Genomic DNA, 20,749 nt, shown 5'->3' with positions numbered 1-20,749 from the left:
CCCCGATGCGGTCGCTACCTCTGCACCCCCTATTGCTACGCCCCTGGCTACAATACATGGATGATACACATGGAAGAGGGGACTGCACATGGAAGGGGAGGGGCTGCTGTGCATGGATATTACACATGGAAGAGGAGGCTGCACATGGAATGGGAGGGGGCTGCTGTACATGGATGATACACATAGAAGAGGGGGCGGCACATGGAATGGGAGGGGGCTGCTGTACATGGATATTACACATGGAAGAGGAGGCTGCACATGGAATGGGAGGGGGCTGCTGTATATGGATGATACACATGAAGAGGGGGCTGCACATGGAATGGGAGGGGGCTGCTGTATATGGATGATACACATAGAAGAGTGGGTTGCACATGGAATGGGAGGGGCGCTGCTGTACATGGATGATACACATGGAAGAGGGGGCTGCACTTGGAATGGGAGGGGCTGCTCTACATGGATGATACACATGGAAGAGGGGGCTGCATATGGAATGGGAGGGGCTGCTGTACATGGATGATACACATGGAAGAGAGGGCTGCATATGGAATGGGAGGGGGCTGATGTCCATGGATGCTACACATGGAAGAGGGGGCTGCACATGGAATGGGAGGGGCTGCTGTACATGGATGATACACATGGTAGAGGGGGCTGCACATGGAATGGGAGGGGCTGCTCTACATGGATGATACACATGGTAGAGGGGGCTGCACATGCAATGGGAGGGGCTGCTCTACATGGATGATACACATGGAAGAGGGGGCTGCATATGGAATGGGAGGGGGCTGCTGTACAGGGATGATACACATGGAAGAGGGGGCTGCACATGGAATGGGAGGGGGCTGATGTCCATGGATGCTACACATGGAAGAGGGGGCTGCACATGGAATGGGAGGGGCTGCTGTACAGGGATGATACACATGGAAGAGGGGGCTGCATATGGAATGGGAGGGGCTGCTGTACATGGATGATACACATGGAAGAGGGGGCTACATATGGAGTGGGAGGGGCACTGCTGTACATGGATGATACACATGGAAGAGGGGGCTGCACATGGAATGGGAGGGGCACTGCAGTGCAAGAAAGGAAAGACATTACATACTTGGTCTAGGGGAAGTAAAAGTTTAAATCCGACCATCAATGGAATAATAAAGCTGGGATTACCAATGTGGTCTGCCTGAGTCTATGGTTTCCTAAGTTTTTCTGCCTTTGATTTCCTGGCACTGCTTAAAGGGGAACCTGAATTGAGAGGAATACAAAGCCTGCAATAAATCTGCACTGTGTCTATTTCCTGTTTGCTTGGAAGCACACATAGGGTTATCATCCTGTGTTTACAAATAAGCTGCTCTGCTGAGGCAGCAGCTGACAAAAGCTGAAGAGATCAAATTACAGTGGTGACTAGTCATACAAATGAGGGGGGAATTACACAGGCTAAACTCTCTAAATACATACAGGGTGCATTCCTCTATGTTATCCTTCTGTCCTGTGCAAGAGTTCAAGTCCACTTTAAAGAGATAATAATGAGGTCTTCTCCCTACATGTGCTTTTCTTTTTTTAGGGGTGGGGAGGGGCGGAGATCTGCTTTGAAGCCTTCTTTTCACCTAGAGGTTGATGCTAGGGGGAGAAAAAATACATCTTTTTGTTGTATTCTATTTTGTTTCCTGTGAAGCTACAATAAAGTTTTTGTACAAGCCTTTGAGCGGTAGAGTAAAGAAGGGAATTAGGGATTAAGCCATCACCGGCGGCGATTTACATTCTCGCCTTCGCAGGCTCCCTCTTGTGCGCTTCACAAAGAGATGCGACTTATTTCCATATTTTAATGGATCCACATTCGACAGCCGTGAGATAACATTTCCGGGCCTCGCGCTCCGAAAAGCCAAGGAGGCCGACCCCGCTATTCATGCGGTGGTCCGTATAGCCACGGCGGTCGCCTCTCCGCGGATAGCATTCCGCATGGTAATGCGTTTCTACCCGACGCTCCGACTGCTCCATTCTCTGCTGTAAATGGTTTCCTGTAATGTATGCTAACATGTGCGGCGAGCGCTCAGGTGAGCCGCGGCTATCCCTCTTGGGAGGCGACACAAATCCCCCTCAGGTCAGGGGCTGCGGATCGCGCGCGTCTGTTATCTCGCCTGGTGAGCGGCGCCGAGGTGGCACGCTATTTTCTTACTAAACAATGATGACTATTATCTCCTCAGTCGGCTCCTCTAATTATATTTACATGAAATAATGAGATACTGCTGCAATTATTGTCAGAGGGCATCATCGGCTATTATAAGATGCAGAGATGTAAAAAGCACAAGGTCGGCATTCACATTATCCCTCCTCACAGGGAAATACCCACTTTTGTTATAAAATTCCCATAATCCTAGTAGATAGGATTTAATGTGCTGCTGAAGCGAAAATAAACTTATGAGATCCAGAATTGTATGTGTAGTACAGCTAAGAAATAGAACATTAGTTGCAAAGAAAAGAGCCTCAAATTGTTTTCCAGTTCAGGAAGAGCTAAAAAACTTCAGGTGGTATCTATGCAAAAAGAGCTTCCCTGAGCTATTCCTACTGGGTTGAATACAGTCCTGTTTTCTGAAGCACTTTAACAGCCAGGAGACCGTGAGAGACAGCTTGAGATAAGGTTATACGGCAGGAAAGTTCAAAGGGTCATTATTTCTGCTTAGTTTTATAGCTTAAAAGACAGGGTGTGGTTTTAAAACTGCAACTGTGACAGAATGAATCAATGTTATATAAAAAAAAAACTAAATAACTGAAAATAAAAATATGAGACTCTTATCGTTTGTTAGCAATGTCATATTCATTATTCGTATTACACATAAAATTCATTATATCATATATATCATATAACTGGGATTTTTTTTCACTTCAGGTTTGCATTCAGGTTATAAAATATTATCTGTACATTTCAATTTGAAGCAAGACGTGGTGAATTATTCCCCAAATTGACAGAAACTCAAATTGAACTTCTTTACAACCACGACAACAGCGTTATGGAGTACAGAACGCCCAGAACATCCCAGATTGAAGCAGAGTAAGAGCTGGGCTGGTTCACACGGACTTTTGCTCGCCGCCATGTTCAAACGCCAGTGTTTAAACACCAGTGTCAAGACGCTAGCTTTTGAAGGCTTTTGGGAAGTCTTCAAGGCTTGCTTTCGAGGCGAGATGCAACCTCAGGGTCTCCCGGGGTAAGTATCCCAAGAGGCTTTTTTTTTTATTACAGAGTCTCTAACATTCTAGTAAGAGGGCTTTTTGGTCCTTTATATCCCCTTTACACACTCCATTGGGTTCTGGTTCACCATGAGCTTGCTGGGTAGTCTGTAAGAATAGGATGTACTCACTGAAAGCTGCCACAGCCAGGACCAATGTGACAACGATGGATGACCAGGATACCCATAATGCTTTTTTCCTGTAATCCTGGGCTTCGTGTGGCTTCAGTCTTGTGCTGCTTTCTAGTAATCCTGGGGAAGAAAAAAAAAAGTATTTGTAAAATTAATATGATAAAGGATATGTGTATTTAAGCCAATCACAAGCAAGGAATAACTCAGTTACTTTAACATGTAAGTGAATGGACTGAAAACCCTCCTGTTCAGGCTGCCATTTTTTTGTCTCAAAATGATAACACCAGAAATTTTGATCACATGACCAGAAGAAGTGCAGAGTTCACTCTGTAAGTGTGGCTGCTGTGGGTGCCTGGATTGGTATTGAAGGGAAATTTAGGTGCCCATGGAGGCCGATAAATAGCAGGCACTGGTTCCAGCACCTGATGTTTAATTGGTGCCTTTGGTGGTGCCCCAAAAATTAAGTTTTTTTACAATTGGTGATGGGGGATGGTTAACCACTTTGATACCAGCAGCCTCTGCCCTCTTAGGGACCACAGGCTGCTGGTACAGTAAAACTCCGCTTCTCGATGAATCGCCGCAAAAATCCACTGCCAGGACCAGGCTCCTGACCCTGTCAATCAATGTAAGCTAATGGGCCTGACCTGCTCACAGAGCTCTGCCGTCATAGAGATGGCAGGGCGAGCGAATTGCGGCGGGGACAGAGCGGCGAGATCAGCGGTAACGGTGGGGACGGGCGGTCAATGCGACTCGCAGCACCACCTGCTGGACATGGATTCATACTGCGTCGGTCCAGAAACAGTTAAAGTGTACCTTGGACAAGAAGCGTCTCAGCTTCCATACTTACCTGGGCCTTCTTAAGCCCCTTTAAGGCCAATCGTCCCTTGCCATCTCCCCGTGTGACTCGACCAGGCTTTCAGGCTGAATTATGGGGGGCTGGAGCCACACGGAGAGACGGCAAGGGACGAATGGACCTAAGGAGGCTTAAGGAGGCCCCAGGTAAGTACAGAACCTGAGACACTTCGTTCTCATCTCAGATTCAATTTAAGGTTAGGTGGTTGGTTAAGGTTGGTTAGGTAGGATGTCTGTGCGTGACGGGATGGTTAGGGTTAGGAGTGGGGGGAAGAGGGTTCTGTGTGAGAGTAGGGCTGGATTTAGCTATAGTACAATATCAGTATTCAATACTTTGTATGTTTTACAATCTTTCTTTACACTTTAATAGTAGAATATCAGTAAATTTACCGATATTCTACAATTGACTTTCCTGGGTGCCCAAATTTTCAGGTGTTCTTTTATTACATACACAGACTATCCACAGGCTTTGTGAGGTAAGTATCTGCTTGGGGCACTTTTTTTCCATTCAGGTGTCCTTTAACCACTTCCCTACCCTGGTCGTTTTCACAGTTCAGCTCAGCTCTGATAATTTTGGCAATAACTTTATCAATAAATATGTCAACTAAGTGATCTATATACTTTGTTTGTTTGTTTTTTGTTTCAGGACAAACTAGGCTTTTTGTGGCTGATATTTGTTTTTAGTAAACACCTTATTTTCTATGCATTTGAAAAGGAAAATAAGGAATAAAGTTACATAGTTACATAGTTATTTTGGTTGAAAAAAGACATACGTCCATCGAGTTCAACCAGTATAAAGTACAACTCCAGCCTGCTCCCTCACATATCCCTGTTGATCCAGAGGAAGGCGAAAAAACCCTTACAAGGCATGGTCCAATTAGCCCCTAAAGGGAAAAATTCCTTCCCAACTCCAGATGGCAATCAGATAAAATCCCTGGATCAACATCATTAGGCATTACCTAGTAATTGTAGCCATGGATGTCTTTCAACGCAAGGAAAGCATCTAAGCCCCCTTTAAATGCAGGTATAGAGTTTGCCATAACGACTTCCTGTGGCAATGCATTCCACATCTTAATCACTCTTACTGTAAAGAACCCTTTCCTAAATAAATGGCTAAAACGTTTTTCCTCCATGCGCAGATCATGTCCTCTAGTCCTTTGAGAAGGCCTAGGGACAAAAAGCTCATCCGCCAAGCTATTATATTGCCCTCTGATGTATTAATACATGTTAATTAGATCCCCACTAAGGCGTCTTTTCTCTAGACTAAATAAACCCATTTATCTAACCTTTCTTGATAAGTGAGACCTTCCATCCCACGTATCAATTTTGTTGCTCGTCTCTGCACCTGCTCTAAAACTGCAATATCTTTTTTGTAATGTGGTGCCCAGAACTGAATTCCATATTCCAGATGTGGCCTTACTAGAGAGTTAAACAGGGGCAATATTATGCTAGCATCTCAAGTTTTTATTTCCCTTTTAATGCATCCCAAAATTTTGTTAGCTTTAGCTGCAGCTGCTTGGCATTGAGTACGATTAGTTAACTTGTTGTCAATGAGTACTCCTAAGTCCTTCTCCAAGTTTGATGTCCCCAATTGTATCCCATTTATTTTGTATGGTGCTAGACCATTAGTACGTCCAAAATGCATGACTTTACATTTGCCAACATTGAATTTCATCTGCCATGTATGAGCCCATATAGCCATCCTATCCAGATCCTGTTGCAATATGACACTATCTTCCTGAGAGTTGATGATTCTGCACATTTTTGTATCATCTGCAAAAATAGTAACATTGCTCACTACTGCATCTACTAGGTCATTAATAAATAAATTGAAGAGCACTGGACCCAGAACAGACCCCTGTGGGATCCCACTGCTAACAGTCTCCCATTTTGAGTACGATCCATTGACCACAACTCTTTGTTTTCTGTCCATTAGCCAGTTCCCTATCCATGAACACAGACTCTTCCCCAGTCCTTGCATCCTCAACTTTTGCACCAGACTTTTGTGGGGAACAGTGTCGAAGGCCTTTGCAAAGTCCAAGTATATCACATCTACAGCATTCCCAATATCCATATTAGCGTTCACTACCTCATAAAAGCTGAGCATGTTAGTCAAACAGGACTTGTCTTTAGTAAACGCATGTTGATGCTGAGAAATAAGATTATTTTCTACTATGAAGTCACGTATAGTATCTCTTAGTAACCCCTCAAATAGTTTGCATACAACTGATGTTAAGCTTACAGGTCTATAATTTCCTGGATCTGATTTTTTGCCCTTCTTAAATAATGGGAAAAGGTGGGCTGTACGCCAATCCACTGGGACTCTGCCAGTTGCAAGAGAGTCACAAAAGATAAGATAAAGGGGTTTATCTATAACTGAACTTAATTCCCTTAAGGTGGCCATACACTGGTCGATGTGCCATTAGATCGACCAGCTGACAGATCCCTATCTGATCGAATCTGATCAGAGAGGGATCGTATGGCTGCCTTTACTGCAAACAGATTGTGAATCGATTTCAGCCTGAAACCGATTCACCATCTGCTGAGCTGCTCCAGCCGCCTGTCCCCCCCCTCCTCCCCCCCCGTATACATTACCTGAGGCTGGCTCCCGGGCATCTTCTCCGCATTGCACGGCTCTGTTCCGGCTCCATCCCGGCGCTTCCTGTGTTACTCCGTGACCAGGAAGTTCAAATAGAGCGCCCTCTATTTGAACTTCCTGGTCACTGCAGTGACACAGGAAGCGCCGGGATGGATGGAGCCGGAACAGAGCCGTGCAGCGCGGAGAAGACGCCCGGGAGCCAGCCTCAGGTAATGTATACTTGATCGGATCGGCCGCCGCTAGCGACGCGCACTTTACCTGCGGGCGATCGAGGGTAATTTCCCGCACGGCGCGATCGACGGACCGATCCGATTTCGGGAGGAAATCGGATCGGCGGCTGCGTTTACCGCGAACGATTGGCAGCAGATTCGATCCCAGGATCGAATCTGCTGTCGAAACGGCCACCACTCCCCGCCGCTCCTGTGGACCTCACTGGCCCACTTTCACTTTTGTGACCTCTGAGTCATGACGCTGGAATGAGAGACTGTGTGTCTCTCACAGCGTGCAGGGAGGCGGGGGAGTGGCAGGGGGATGGCCAGGAAGAGAGAGCTGCCCAATAGCAGCTCTGGAAACCCTGCAGGAAGGCCCCTGTCTGGCGTTTTAGACATGGAATCCATCTCCCCTATGTTTAGCTCAGAGATAGCTACAAATATTGTTGCTAATGTCGGGGGCTATAGCGTGGCGGGGGGGGGCAGAAAGTGGCGGTGGGCTGACACAGAGGCATGTCATGAGGCAGAGAACATGCCTCTGTGTCCCATCTGCCCCCCCATGAACCGCCTCGGGTTCTCTATAAACAGGTAATTTATTTTCATAATGTATTAGTAACACATTGTACAAGCTACTGAATTGTTACATCTGCCTGCTACTGGAATGTTTATTTTATACTTGTTTACTCATTAGCCATGCCATTGAATTCCCTTGGGGGAGGAGAGGGGTTTGCTGTGATTTCTTTTCAACTGTATAGAGTTTTTATCAGCTCAGAGATAAACAGCGTTATCTAGGATTTTGTAGGAAAGAGAGTGCAGAGAATTATTTTCATGTCATGAGGCAACAACTGGTTAAACCCTAAGGGCCCATTCACACTTGAAAAAGGCAAACCTTTGCACGGGTGATTTTACCACGATTATCACGGAAAAATTACTGTACACATTTGCATTTGATTAGCACTTCTATAGCATGCTAATCGCGATGGCTCCCGAACGGCGAAAAATGCTGCATGTAACGCGATAGCGAATGCCGCTAATTGTGAAACGCATGCGATTGGCGGCAATCGCGGCAGTGAGATCACTGGCATATACTTAATATTGCGCTAGCACTTCGGCGATTAGCGGGTATCACCCACTAATCGCCTAGATGTGAACCAGCCCTAAAGGTGCTTATTAGCCGAATGTTTTTCTGATCTGATTATTCAGAGAAGCGGACGGGCCCAATGTATTCTTAGGCCTGGAAACCACTACAATACGCTATCGCTAACCGCAATCGCTAACATTTTTAATGAGCATTTTGTTAGCAATTTCATGAGCGTTTTATGGCGATTGTGGTAGCAATTTTAAACAGTGTAAGCGTTTTGCCAGCGATTATGTAGTAGTTAGCGATTAGCGGTTTTAATTCTGATTGGTCCTTTCAATTAATATAAATTTTTTTACAGTGTGCAGTAATTTAAAAACGCTATCGAAATCGCTCTGTGTAAGTTTTGACGAGCGATTTTGCCAGCGTTTATATACTTGACATCATGCTGCATGTCCTGCATTTGCGATTTTGGTAATTGCAATCGCTCCAGTGGAATCCATGCATTAACATTAGCTGAGCGTTTAGGGTGATCGCTAGCATTTTGAATCGTTCCCTAAACGCTAAAAAAATTGCTATAGTGGGTTCCAGTCCTAAATGAGCGCATTACCAATCATTTTTGTAAACAGGTGTGTTTTTTTTTGTACATACGATCACATACTGGGAGACTGAAGGAGAGGCGGAGCTCCAACATCCAGGCAGCGCTCACGATCTCCATCAAACCTCGCCCCAAGGACCTTCCGCCGATCGGCGTTAGGCGGTCCTGGGGCTGCCGCCGTGTCCACGCCCATCGGTGTGACACGGCCGGTCGGCAAGTAGTCAAACAATACACACTAGGATCTGTATTTCCTCCACAGCTCTACACCCCTGATCCCTAATTGCATTCTAGAACAATCCGTGTGACTACAGGCGGCCTACAGTCACCGGAGAACAGCTGCCTCCCTTTGAGGGATCCTGAATCAGGGACAAATACAAATATAGAGAAAACAATGTAATTGGTTGTGAGGAACATATTCCGTGTAGAGAAAGCCAAGCGGCAGATTCCACCAACAGACACGTTTATAATGCAGAAAATAAATCCCAAAATAGACTTCCGCCGCCTCCCCCACATCCCATCTGTATCTATGTCTGTCGCTCTCTATTACCACGTAGCCATCCTGTACTATTTCTATCCCACCCATAAATATTAAACGCTCCCCCCTCCCCCATCTGCGGCAGCAAAGCCGGCCCCCACAGGGACGGTACAGGTGCTGGACTCATTCCTGTTATTGCCCAGCGATGCTGAGAAGCAGGGTCCCCGCCATATGGTCCTCCCAGGTCTTTGTTCTCCCTTTTTAAATCCCTTGTAAAGCGTTTGATAAATCCCTGCGCCGCATGGGGGCCCTGAATCATCTACTCACAATCAATAACTATATTTAGTGAAAGGGTTGGTGAAGATTTTAACCCCTCGCTGTCCAGGCTGGGGGAGGGAAAAGCGCGTGAAGCAGGGGGTGGGTGCCACTCGGATGAGGCGGGGAAAGGGTTAACGACCAGGCATGCGGCTCCTTCTTCCTAATATACAAGTCAGTGAACTGCTCTCTGTTACTGTATGTGCCAAGTGTGTATATATATCATTATCTGTATGTCTAGTAGCACTAGCTATCTATCTACAGAATAGCTATCATCTATCTATATACATGGATGTCAGTTTCCTATTTCTTTTTACCTAGGTATCTATTTATTTGTTTCTCCTATTTTGTCCCATATCTGTTTAGCTATCTATTATCTGTCTACAAGTCGCATTCATATTTTTGTTTACCTATCTGCTTAGAAATCTATATATTTCTATCTACTAAATATATTTATATCTGTAGGATTTATTTATTCATATACGGTAGCTATCAATTATCCTCTCTTCTATTATAGATATTATCCTCTCTTTTTTCTATCTATCTATCTATCTATCTATCTATCTATCCAGTGGCGTAGCTAAGGAGCTGTGGGCCCCGATGCAAGTTTTACAATGGGGCCCCCCAAGCACTCTATACATAACCATTGATACGGCACACCAAAACCTGCCAATGGCAACTACAGTGTCAGAGGTGCAAGAAGGGGTTGGGGAACAGTTTGTTAATGATTACCACTATTCAAAGTATCTATAGAAGTGATTATTATGAGCACAGGACCAATAGAGAGCTAATACTGTAGTTGAGGGAGGGCCCTTCGGGGCCCCTCTGGCCCAAGGGCCCCGATGCGGTCGCTACCTCTGCACCCCCTATTGCTACGCCCCTGTATCTATCCATATTTAAATATCTATCTATTATATATCTATATCTAAATATATATATATTATCTATCTATCTATCTCTATCCATCTCTAAATACCTATATATTATCTTTCTATCTATCTATCTATCTATCTATCTATCTATCTATCCATATTTAAATATCTATCTATTATATATCTATATCTAAATATATATATATTATCTATCTATCTATCTATCTATCCATCCATCCATATCTATCTATTCATCTATCCATATCTAAATATCTATCTATACATCCATCCATCCATCAACATCTAAATAGCTCATCTATCTATCTATCTATCTATCTATCTATCTATCTATCTATCTATCTATCTATCTATCTATCTGTCTGTGTTCCTGTCTGGGCCAGCAGAGCCACTGATGAGTGTATGAGTCACAATGCTGGTCTCCTAATGTGATTTGTTACCTCTCTGGTTAACTCGTCATGTGAGTTTTATAATGCCTCAGCTTTGATTTCATGCTTTCCACATCTACTTTAATTATTCATTGCGCCCTTGAAGCCTCAGCACACCCACAGCCACAGCACAGCTGAATATACCTACCCCCAACTAACATACACACGCTGCACAGCTGAAGAGAAGACACCTACCCCCAACTCACATACACACGCTGCAAAGCTGAAGAGAAGACACCTACCCCCAACTCACATACACACGCTGCACAGCTGAAGAGAAGACACCTACCCCCAACTCACATACACACGCTGCACAGCTGAAGAGAAGACACCTACCCCCAACTCACATACACACGCTGCACAGCTGAAGAGAAGACACCTACCCCCAACTCACATACACATGTCCCACAGCTGAAGAGAAGACACCTACCCCCAACTCACATACACACGCTGCACAGCTGAAGAGAAGACACCTACCCCCAACTCACATACACATGTCCCACAGCTGAAGAGAAGACACCTACCCCCAACTCACATACACACGCTGCACAGCTGAAGAGAAGACACCTACCCCCAACTCACATACACACGCTGCACAGCTGAAGAGAAGACACCTACCCCCAACTCACATACACATGCTGCACAGCTGAAGACACCTACCCCCAACTCACATACACACGCTGCAAAGCTGAAGAGAAGACACCTACCCCCAACTCACATACACATGTCCCACAGCTGAAGACACCTACCCCCAACTCACATACACATGTCCCACAGCTGAAGACACCTACCCCCAACTCACATACACACGCTGCACAGCTGAAGAGAAGACACCTACCCCCAACTCACATACACATGTCCCACAGCTGAAGACACCTACCCCCAACTCACATACACACGCTGCACAGCTGAAGAGAAGACACCTACCCCCAACTCACATACACACGCTGCACAGCTGAAGAGAAGACACCTACCCCCAACTCACATACACATGTCCCACAGCTGAAGAGAAGACACCTACCCCCAACTCACATACACACGCTGCACAGCTGAAGAGAAGACACCTACCCCCAACTCACATACACATGTCCCACAGCTGAAGAGAAGACACCTACCCCCAACTCACATACACACGCTGCACAGCTGAAGAGAAGACACCTACCCCCAACTCACATACACACGCTGCACAGCTGAAGAGAAGACACCTACCCCCAACTCACATACACATGCTGCACAGCTGAAGACACCTACCCCCAACTCACATACACACGCTGCAAAGCTGAAGAGAAGACACCTACCCCCAACTCACATACACATGTCCCACAGCTGAAGACACCTACCCCCAACTCACATACACATGTCCCACAGCTGAAGACACCTACCCCCAACTCACATACACATGTCCCACAGCTGAAGACACCTACCCCCAACTCACATACACATGTCCCACAGCTGAAGACACCTACCCCCAACTCATATACACACGCTGCACAGCTGAAGAGAAGACACCTACCCCCAACTCACATACACACGCCGCACAACTGAAGACACCTACCACTCAAACATGCTAAGATTAAGGACCATTGTGCGTCCGAAACATGTCAGCCATACATGTGATCTGGTTTTACGTTTTTCAATAAAGGCTTGGAATTTTTCACTGGATCCATGTGCGGAACTTCACCTTTTTTGTACTGCTTTGAGTGTTGAGTCGCCTGGTCCCTGCACTGGCTCCTAGTGGTGAGGGTAGAGCAGATTGCACTTTTCTTCTGGTAGCTCAGCATTGCCCAGGTATGTATTTGGCTGGTGTTGGCTGCGCCCAGTTTTTCTAACCCTAACACACAATTACTCAATGACCAAGTTTGTGAGCTTTGCGGTCTTTGCCATAAATAATTTGCATTGAAATGGAACAAATCTGATTGGCTGCGGCTCCACCCCCTTTTCTGAATTTTATCCCCAGTCACCCAATGACCAACTGCACCAGGTTTGAGGCTTGTGGCATTAACAGTGCAAGAATGGCAGCAATTAAATATTCCCCTTGAAAATAAATAGGTGAATTTTGATTGGCTTTTGTAGACTCCACCTACTTTTCTGAATATTAATCCCAATCGCCCAGTGACCAACTGTGCAAAGTTTAAGAACACTACCATTAACAGTGTAAGAATGGCTGCAGTTTACATATTCCCAGGGAAATTTGTATTTGTCTCCAATAACTTTTTGGTTATGGGGATACCCGTCTTTCCCCGAATATAAGACACTGTCTTATATTCTTTTTGGGGAGGAAATATGTGCTAGGGCTTATTTTCAGGGGGGGAGGGGCTAGATGCTTTGAGTATGGGGAGGCTCTTACCGCACCTCCCTTGTGGCTGCGTCCCCCTCCGTTCCAAGCAATTTCTCTGGTGGTGGCGGTGGCGAAATGGTATTCAAGCTATGAAGGCGCCCTTTGACCCTCAAGCTGCACGCAGTACGCTTTGCCGGCTTTGTGCTGGTGCTCCCTTCCTATCATGATCGTGCGCCTGGCTGATGCGTCCCAGTTGCACATTGATTATTACATGAGGGGAGTGTCAGCGCCGAGCCGGCAAAGCGTACTGTGTGCAGCATGAGGGTCAAAGGGCGCCCTCATAGCTTGAATACCATGCTGCCGCCGCCACCACCGGAGAAATTACTTGGAATGGAGGGGGACGCAGCCACAAGGGAGGTGCGGTAAGAGACCACACCTCCCCATACACACAGCGCCCCCCTCAGCTAGGTCTTATTTTCGGAGTAGGTCTTATATTTCAAGCATGCTTGAAATATAAGGGAGGCCTTATTTTCGCGGTAGGTCTTATTTTAGGGGAAATACGGTAAACAGTATCCTATATGTTATTCCAGGTAATGTACTATGTGTGTGCTAAATTTCATTCAAATCTGTTCCGCCATTGTTGCGTGATTGAGTAACAAACATCCTAACATTCAAACTTTAGCATTTATAATATTAGTCAGATATATAGATCAAGCCAAAGCTATAATCTATAGGATTGGAAGTCCTCAAACGTTCATTTATGTTTAATTCATATGCTAACATGCTTTATTGAAGCAGGAAATTTTGGGCCTCTGCAGCTAGTGGTTGATTTGCCATAGGCGCTAATGCAAATAATGGCTATTAAGCGCCGAAAGCAGGAATTTGGGTGGACGATAAATATAGTTTTGCAAATTAGAACGTTACAGTTTTTGAAGTTTTGCATTGTTTTTTAACATTAGAAAGTTATAATTATTGAAATTATTGGTCTTTTCATGTGGTTTTAGGGTCAGCTGTCAGGAAGGGGAGTTTCACGGTTAGGTGTCCGGAAGGGGGGTTTTAGGGTTAGACTTAGACATAAAGAATGGGGTTTTAGGTTTAAACATCAGAAAGAAGGTTTTAGGGTTAGGCGTCAGGTAGGAGGTTTTAGGTTTAAGCATCAGGAATTGGGTTTTAGGGTTAGGCATCAGGTAGCGGTTTTAAGGGTTAGGCATCAGGAAGGGGGGGTTTAGGATTAGGCATCAGAAAGGGGGGGTTTAACCTCCTTAGTGGTATGCCCAACACTGTGTCGGGCATACGGCTATGTCGCGCCAGGAGTCCCCCATAATACATTTTTTGTCCCAAATGAGTGTAAAGCCTTGAGCTAGCACTAGGCTAGCTAGTAGAAGTGTCCGGCACCAACCGCTCCTCTGTGATCCCCCCCCTCCCCGGTTCCCCATTTATACATTACCCCCCTTGATCCAGTGATCGTGCAGCCTCCCTGCACAGCTCCAGTCTCTCTATGGGGAGGATCGGGTTTGCGCATGACGTCTGCGAAGTCATGATGTCATGTGCGATCCTCCCCATAGTGAAGACCGGAGCTGTCCGGGGAGGCTGTACCGATCGCTGGATCCAGGGGGGGTAATGTATAAACGGGGGAGCAGCGGGAATCGGGGGGTGCCGGGTATTTGTACTAGCTAACCTAGTGCTAGCTAGAGGGTTTTCAGCCATGGGATCTCTGGGGGGGGACTGGCGGGCAAAAAGTGGCAAAACCTCCTGAGCGGCCTAACACTCAGGAGGTTAAGGGTTAGGCATTAGGAAAAGTTTTTTTATAGGGATAGGCATCTTATGGGGGAGGGTTCTGTGTGAGAGTAGGGTTAGATTAAGTTGTAGTAAAATATCGGTTAAACTTACCATTGGCATTGTTTTACTATCTGTTTTACCACTGTAAATATTTTTTTATTTTCATCTGGCGCCCAACTCACAACGGTATTTATCGTTTACACTTCTATGGACTTCACCCTGCTCCCATTTTTCCTTGCGCCCCTAATTCATGCACACACTTTACTGACTTCATACTTGACATGCAAAATAATATAGAGTTAGTGGCATATAAACAGTAGATAATATACTGTAGATGTGAATGGCTCTTCATTGGGACCATAGTAGAAATGATCACCTGTATCTGTGCTATCCATAGTTGTAATAATTATCAAGCTATTCCCTTCCCCCACTTACACCTCTCTCCTACTGTACCAGTCTTTAGAAAGCAGGGCTTGGTCCTCCATATCATGTGGTCATTTTGTACAACTTATTATTAATTTACTAATAAATTAAACATCCATATTCAATGCCAAGGAGCAGCCGCTAAAGCAATTAAAAGTATGGCATGCATAAAATAGAAGATAAAAGCCACACCTGGGATACAGTTTTGGACACCACACTATAGGAAGGACATTTAAATATTAGAACAGGTACAAAAACGGGCAACTAAATTAACCCATGGATGGAAAGCCTCACTTACGAAAGAAGATTAGACAAACTTGGCTTATTTGGCTTGAAAAAGAGACAACTAAAGGCTGTCCGAGGGACTGCCTAATACATAAATACAACTAAAGGCAATATAAAGGCATGGCAAATTACCTGTTTATCACTAGGTCTATTAGAAGAACAATGAACTAGATATGAAGGAAAAGAGATTTTACCAGCAGTGTGGAAAGTGGTTCTTCACAGAGTGGATCTCTTACCATAGGAAGTAGTCATAGAAAATTCTATACTGTATTCTAACCTCTTGAGGACCGCAGTGTTAACCCTCCCTAAAGACCAGGCCATTTTTCTTAAAAAGGGCCACTGCAGCTTTAAGGCCTCGCTGCAGGGCCGCACAACACAGCACACAACAAGTTAATGCCCCCCCCCCCCCCTTTTTTTCCCCACCAACAGAGCTCTCGGTTGGTGGGGTCTGATCGCTCCCCCAGTGTTTGTTTGTTTTTTAGCAAATATTTATATTTATTTTTACAATAAATTTCCTCATTTTATTTTTTTTTTCTAAACCCGCCCTCCCTTCCACTGTCAGCCAATCACTGTGCTTCAGCCTAACTATGACACCTTTCATCCCCTGGAGGCTCCAACGACCTTACGCCGATCGACGTTAGGCGGTCCTAGGACTGCCACCGCGGCCACGCCCATTGGCATGACGCAGTCAGCAAGCAGTTAATTAAAAAAAGGGATATGGATGCTTTTTGTGCTCTGAAAGGCATTCACAGCTATGATTGGTAGAAGTGGGAAGATAATATCGATCTAGTCAGGAGATAGTTTCTTGCCCTTCTGCCTTTTCTTTCCTCTGAAATCAGATGCATCAAGGCTCAGAAGGTTTAACCTGATGCATGCTTGTCATTTTCCCACCCAGGTGACTATGCAACTATATACAGTGCTGGGGGAGGATGCAGTGTATGTTTTTCACAGGGGCCTCACTGTTCTGTATTCTGTACCAATGCCACTGTTTACATCAGGGGTTGGGAACCTATGGCTCGGGAGTCAGATGTGGCTCTTTAGATGGCTACATCTGGCTCATAGTTAGGAGTTGATACACTGCTCAAGAAGCGCAGCTTAGTGTGGCAGTGCAAGTAAAATTTTCAAAGTAAGCATGCTACTGCTGTAGCATCCACTACTAACTTACTCGCGTTCCCCCCAAAACGAACAGCTGCTCCAATTGTCCCACGCTGGGCCCTGTCAGGTCCAGTGACTTTGTTGGACAAGATTCCCGCACTTTGATTGGCGCAATAGGCTGCCTGTAACTTGACTGGCAGCCTATTGGGCCAAAGTGCAGGGATCTTGTCCTATAAAGTGAATCAACCCCCAAGTCAGCTAGCTAATTGTACAAGCTGTTAGTCGGTATTTCTCCTGTCTAGCTCTCGGGGAAATTGCTGATGTTGATGAAACCCAAGAGAAGCTGAAGGCGTGTCTGACACTTCCGCTGCCCGGAGAATCAACTGTGTACACATCACCATAGCAACAGGGACGTGAGCCCTCTGCTGCGCATGCACACTGTCCCAGTTTGAAATATATGGCTATCACAGAATTACACTTAAAATATGTGGCGTTTATGGCTCTCTCAGCCAAAAAGGTTCCTGACCCCTGGTTTAGAATGTCACAGAAATGTGCAAACACAGCCATCAGTATCCACTCATCTGATGTCCCATACAACACAAAGCAACACTAAAGCAGTAGAGCAAGGTGCTGCAATTGTGTCATCTCAGGGCATAAGATCATGCAATGTTTGTTGGGAACAGAGCCTGCACGTGAAATGAGCCTACTGCAGCTAAGAATTCCAGCTTTAAATTTTGATCACATGACCAGAAGCAAATCAGTGCAGCCCCTGTAATGTTCACAACCCTTCTTTTGCTTATTCTTGGTGACCCTCCCTCCCACCACCTCTAGGCCCCCCTGCAGTTGCAATGCTACTCCCCCTAGTTACGTCCCTGGCAAAAAGTTAACCCTTCTATACATATATGGACTGTAGCCAAAGATTGGATATGTAACTCTCATCAGCGGTTGGGAGGTCCTATTTAGGATTCAGAATTGATCCGTCTGTCTAAGGGTCACAGATAAGACATTAGAGGTCATAGCTTACATGTTATATTGATCAAAGTTGCACATTATAGACCTGAGAGTCCTAATAGTGATTAGACGTCACATATCACTCATAGGGGGTTGATTCACTAAACAGTGCTATTTAATGACATGCAGCGCTATTTCAGAACGCGTGTATGGCTTAACGCAGTGTGTGCTATTGGCATAACGCCACAAGCACTATCAGCAAGTACGGTAGAGCGCGTTCATTAGATAGGGGTTGGTAGGGAAATAATCAAGAGTGGTGATGTTTTCAACGCGCGTAATACAAAATTATGTGTTATTAATTTAAATAGTGTGTTGTTTAATAGTGTATGCTTTAAAAACATAGCAAATTTAGCATTCACTACCTAACATGCACTCATCCAGCCAAACCTGAAACGGTTCCATCACTAAAGGAAAATTTAAACAAAAATATATAAAAAAAAAATATTAACATTTGTCCTGGACTATTCATACTTTTTAAATGTCATAAATACTAATTTATGTGACCAAGCACATTTGAGCATCTGTAAGGGGCCAACAACACCATGTAAATGCATATTCCCTATGGGGGGGGGATTCGGGGTGCAGGAGGAGGGAGAGGCAACTTGGGGTCCAGCAGTGCAGGTGCCTCTGCCGAGCTCAGGGGCCCTGGGCCAATTTTCCCCTTTACCTCTATGTCAGCTCCAGCACACACTGTGTCCCAGCTTCACAGCATCCCCAGCAGTGTGCTGAAGCTTCACAGCATCCCCAGCAGTGTGCTGCAGCCTCACAGCGTCCCCAGCAGTGTGCTGCAGCCTCTCAGCGTCCCCAGCAGTGTGCTGCAGCCTCACAGCGTCCCCAGCAGTGTGCCGCAGCTTCACAGCGTCCCCAGCAGTGTGCTGCAGCTTCACAGCGTCCCCAGCAGTGTGCTGCAGCCTCACAGCGTCCCCAGCAGTGTGCTGCAGCTTCACAGAGTCCCCAGCAGTGTGCTGCAGCTTCACAGCGTCCCCAGCAGTGTGCTGCAGCTTCACAGCATCCCCAGCAGTGTGCTGCAGCTTCACAGCGTCCCCAGCAGTGTGCTGCAGCTTCACAGCGTCCCCAGCAGTGTGCTGCAGCTTCACAGCGTCCCCAGCAGTGTGCTGCAGCTTCACAGCATCCCCAGCAGTGTGCTGCAGCCTCACAGCGTCCCCAGCAGTGTGCTGCAGCCTCACAGCGTCCCCAGCAGTGTGCTGCAGCCTCTCAGCGTCCCCAGCAGTGTGCCGCAGCCTCACAGCGTCCCCAGCAGTGTGCCGCAGCTTCACAGCGTCCCCAGCAGTGTGCTGCAGCTTCACAGCGTCCCCAGCAGTGTGCTGCAGCTTCACAGCGTCCCCAGCAGTGTGCTGCAGCTTCACAGCGTCCCCAGCAGTGTGCTGCAGCTTCACAGCGTCCCCGGCAGTGTGCTGCAGCTTCACAGCATCCCCAGCAGTGTGCTGCAGCTTCACAGCGTCCCCAGCAGTGTGCTGCAGCTTCACAGCATCCCCAGCAGTGTGCTGCAGCTTCACAGCGTCCCCAGCAGTGTGCTGCAGCTTCACAGTGTCCCCAGCAGTGTGCTGCAGCTTCACAGCGTCCCCAGCAGTGTGCTGCAGCTTCACAGCATCCCCAGCAGTGTGCTGCAGCCTCACAGCGTCCCCAGCAGTGTGCTGCAGCTTCACAGCGTCCCCAGCAGTGTGCTGCAGCTTCAGAGCGTCCCCAGCAGTGTGCTGCAGCTTCAAAGTGTCCCCAGCAGTGTGCTGCATTGTCACAGAGTCCCCAGCAGTGTGTTGCAGCTTCACAGCGTCCCCGGCAGTGTGCTGCAGCTTTACAGCATCCCCAGCAGTGTGCTGCAACTTCACAGCGTCCCCAGCAGTGTGCTGCAGCTTCACAGCATCCCCAGCAGTGTGCTGCAGCTTCACAGCGATCCCAGCAGTGTGCTGCAGCTTCACAGCATCCCCAGCAGTGTGCTGCAGCTTCACAGCATCCCCAGCAGTGTGCTGCAGCTTCACAGCGTCCCCAGCAGTGTGCTGCAGCGTCACAGCGTCCCCAGCAGTGTGCTGCAGCTTCACAGCGTCCCCAGCAGTGTGCTGCAGCTTCAGAGCGTCCCCAGCAGTGTGCTGCAGCTTCACAGCGTCCCCAGCAGTGTGCTGCAGCTTCACAGCGTCCCCAGCAGTGTGCTGCAGCTTCAAAGTGTCCCCAGCAGTGTGCTGCAGCTTCAAAGTGTCCCCAGCAGTATGCTGCAGCTTTGCAGCATCCCCAGCAGTGTGCTGCAGCTTCCCAGCGTCCCCAGCAGTGTGCTGCAGCTTCCCAGCATCCCCAGCAGTGTGCTGCAGCTTCACAGAGTCCCCAGCAGTGTGCTGAAGCTTCACAGCGTCCCCAGCAGTGTGCTGCAGCTTCCCAGCGTCCCCAGCAGTGTGCTGCAGCTTCCCAGCGTCCCCAGCAGTGTGCTGCAGCTTCACAGAGTCCCCAGCAGTGTGCTGAAGCTTCACAGCGTCCCCAGCAGTGTGCTGCAGCTTCACAGCGTCCCCAGCAGTGTGCTGCAGCTCCACAGTGTCCCCAGCAGTGTGCTGCAACACCCTGCTGGAAATGACAAGTTTCCAAAGTGTAGTTTATCGTGCCCTAAATGCTGTCATTGCATTTTATTCAAACTGCTTTTTATTATATAATTAACATCTTCTAATGAGCTATTCTGAACTGTGTGTGTGAGGCACAGAGAGCTTCACAGAGAGCTCCTTTTCACTAGTTACACTGTGTTTGTTTACATTCCAATGTTATTACAATGTGTGTAAAGATACTGTTATCTCCAGTTTGGATGTGGATTTGAAGCTGCATAGCAGGACAAAGTGCTTTGTGTAACCATTTCAGTGATGTTCTGCTTAAAAAAAATTCTGGGATAGTAGTTTTCAAGCTGTGAGGAAACTTTTAGAGCAAAGTAGAAATGCTGGCTTTCAGATCACTTTAACTCAGAATTAGTTGAATCTCATTGACCACCACTGCACCGCATAAATAAACGCAGTCAATAATCTATATACTAAACTGATATCTCACTGCAGAAAAAAATGTGATTTGGCCACCGCGGGTGACTTATTATGGCGCTTG

General features: G+C 46.7%; 1 protein-coding gene across 1 annotated transcript in view; it reads right to left on the bottom strand.

Annotated features, from left to right (window-relative positions):
• TMEM163 (transmembrane protein 163) overlaps positions 1-20,749 on the bottom strand; it is a 196,690-nt gene that overhangs the window by 166,285 nt on the left and 9,656 nt on the right. Inside the window, exon 2 of the mRNA XM_068247084.1 lies at positions 3,348-3,467. Coding sequence (XP_068103185.1) covers positions 3,348-3,467 — 120 coding nt within the window. The remainder of the gene's footprint in view (positions 1-3,347; positions 3,468-20,749) is intronic.

This window comes from Hyperolius riggenbachi, chromosome 7 (genome assembly GCF_040937935.1).
Source record: "Hyperolius riggenbachi isolate aHypRig1 chromosome 7, aHypRig1.pri, whole genome shotgun sequence".
In the NCBI taxonomy this organism is placed as follows: Eukaryota; Metazoa; Chordata; class Amphibia; order Anura; family Hyperoliidae; genus Hyperolius; species Hyperolius riggenbachi.
The sequence above is the reverse complement of the archived record's forward strand: the minus strand, read 5'-3'. Positions and strand labels throughout refer to the sequence as shown.